Source organism: Pistacia vera, unplaced genomic scaffold (genome assembly GCF_008641045.1).
Source record: "Pistacia vera cultivar Batoury unplaced genomic scaffold, PisVer_v2 Contig934, whole genome shotgun sequence".
Lineage (NCBI taxonomy): Eukaryota > Viridiplantae > Streptophyta > Magnoliopsida > Sapindales > Anacardiaceae > Pistacia > Pistacia vera.
In genome coordinates, this window is record NW_022196817.1 from 15,572 (window position 1) to 17,508 (window position 1,937).

Below are 1,937 nucleotides of genomic sequence, written 5' to 3' on the forward strand. Positions count from 1 at the left end.
TTTCTCCTTGGCTTGATGACTTGAAGATGCATTTTGGTCAGATTCACGGTCGCTGCGGTGGCTAATTTCCTTGCCGCGGTGATAAACATCATCTTCTAAAGTTTTAGGAACAATTTCACAGTCGTCGCAGCTACTATTTTTCTCGCTGCGACGATCGTCATCAATAAAGCCTTTTTCTTCAAAATTTTCACGGTCGCCACGACAACCATTTTTATTGACGCGGCGATCATCCTTCTTTCACAATCGCCACAGTGACCATTTTCCTCGCCATGATGATCGTCCTTCTTTTCTTCTTCCAAGTTTTTCTCTCTTTCTTGCATTTGTTTTTCATCCTCTAAATTCTCCAAGGTTTTTCCACTCTCAAGGTGATTGCATGGACTTGTTCCTTGGGGTTCTTCTTTGCATAACTTGGAAAAACTCCTTGAAATCTTCCCACTATTATGTTATTGATTTGCCCCATTTTAGTCTCAAGGTTTCTGATAGAGGTTGACTGATTTTGGGCAATGATTTTGTTATTTTCAAACCTCTTGCTTGTCTCTTCAATAAACTTGGTAAGCATATTCTCCAAGTTAGATTTTGGCACTTGAGCTTGAAAACCAGAAGGTTGTTTGTGTTCATTGTTGTTGCTCCATAAGAAGTTCGAATGCTTCCTCCATGCCAGATTGTATGTGTTGGAATATGGATTCCCTTTCCCCCTTTGGAAATTATTGACATAGTTAGTTTGTTCAAGTTGAGCAAACGGATTCCCTTCTTGACAATCTTTGGCTGAGTGATTACTTGCACAGAGTTCGCATGTTAGAGAAGAGGATTCAATTGCATTTATCTTTAGTACATTACCTAATTGCTTTTGGATGTTTGAAAGTTGCGCAACCAATGCGATACAGCCGTCAAATTCATGCACTCCCGCTGCTTTCCTTATTGAATTTCTCTCTGAAGTCCTCATGTAACTATTGTGCACCATTACCTCAATCAAATTGTACGCTTTCTCTGGTGTTTTGCTATTCAAGGCTCCTCCACTTGCAGCATCTATCATAGCTTGAATATTTGGTAGCAACCTTTGGTAGAACGATTGCACTTGTGACCAGATTGGTAACACAGGGTGAGGACAACTCTGTAAAAGATCCTTATACCTTTCCCATGCTTCATACAATGACTTCATGTCCTGTTGGAAGAAATTGGTAATCTCACTTCTCAGCTTGGCAGGTAGAAAATATTTAGTAAGGAACGCTTGAGCTAACTCGTTCCATGTCATGATGCTCCCAGATGACAAAGAAATCAACCAAGCCTTAGCCTTATCTTGAACAGAGAATGGGAAAAGTTGTAGCCTAATTGCATCATTAGATAGTCCATTATGCCTAAATGTGTTGCATAGCTCAAAAAAATTAGGGATATGCAAGTTAGGATCATCACTAGGCAACCCTATGAATTGGACCGAGTTCTGTATCATCTGAATAATGGTTGGCTTTATCTTGAAATTATTTGTTTGAACTGGTGGTCTCCTAATGCTAGAATAACAACCCTCCACAATAGAACTAGAGTAGTCCTTCAATGCTCTTTGAAAAACCATAGCTCCTGTATCAGCCATTGAACTTAATTCTTGTGTACAATCAGAACCTGAAAATAAGAAAATGTTAGAACACTAAAAAAAAAAAAGAACAATAATAATAAAAAAAAAAAAAAGGAACAAACTAAACCTAATATGAAAACTACTAAGCACAAATAACAAAATAAAACAAAATCAAATTAGCAATAAAATAGTTCATATTGATATTGGTAAAAAAAAAAATAATAATAATAATAGTTCCCCGACAATGGTGCCAAAAACTTGATGGGCTATTCGCAAGTGTACGAAACCGTGCAAGTAGTAAAGCTCGAGTAAACGAATGTCGAATCCCAAGAGAACTACTTACCAAGTACCAAACTAATCTATTTTATTA

General features: G+C 37.5%; 1 protein-coding gene and 1 non-coding gene across 2 annotated transcripts; one reads left to right on the forward strand and one right to left on the reverse strand.

Annotated features, from left to right (window-relative positions):
- Nucleotides 1–334: 334 nt before the first annotated feature.
- On the reverse strand, nt 335–1,585 carry LOC116120447. The gene has a single exon (XM_031406395.1). It carries the CDS (start codon nt 1,583–1,585, stop codon nt 335–337), a length of 1,251 nt encoding a protein of 416 aa, XP_031262255.1.
- LOC116120448 lies at nt 1,092–1,198 on the forward strand. The gene has a single exon (XR_004126541.1). It is a non-coding gene; the product is annotated as a small nucleolar RNA R71 (small nucleolar RNA).
- Nucleotides 1,586–1,937: the final 352 nt, after the last annotated feature.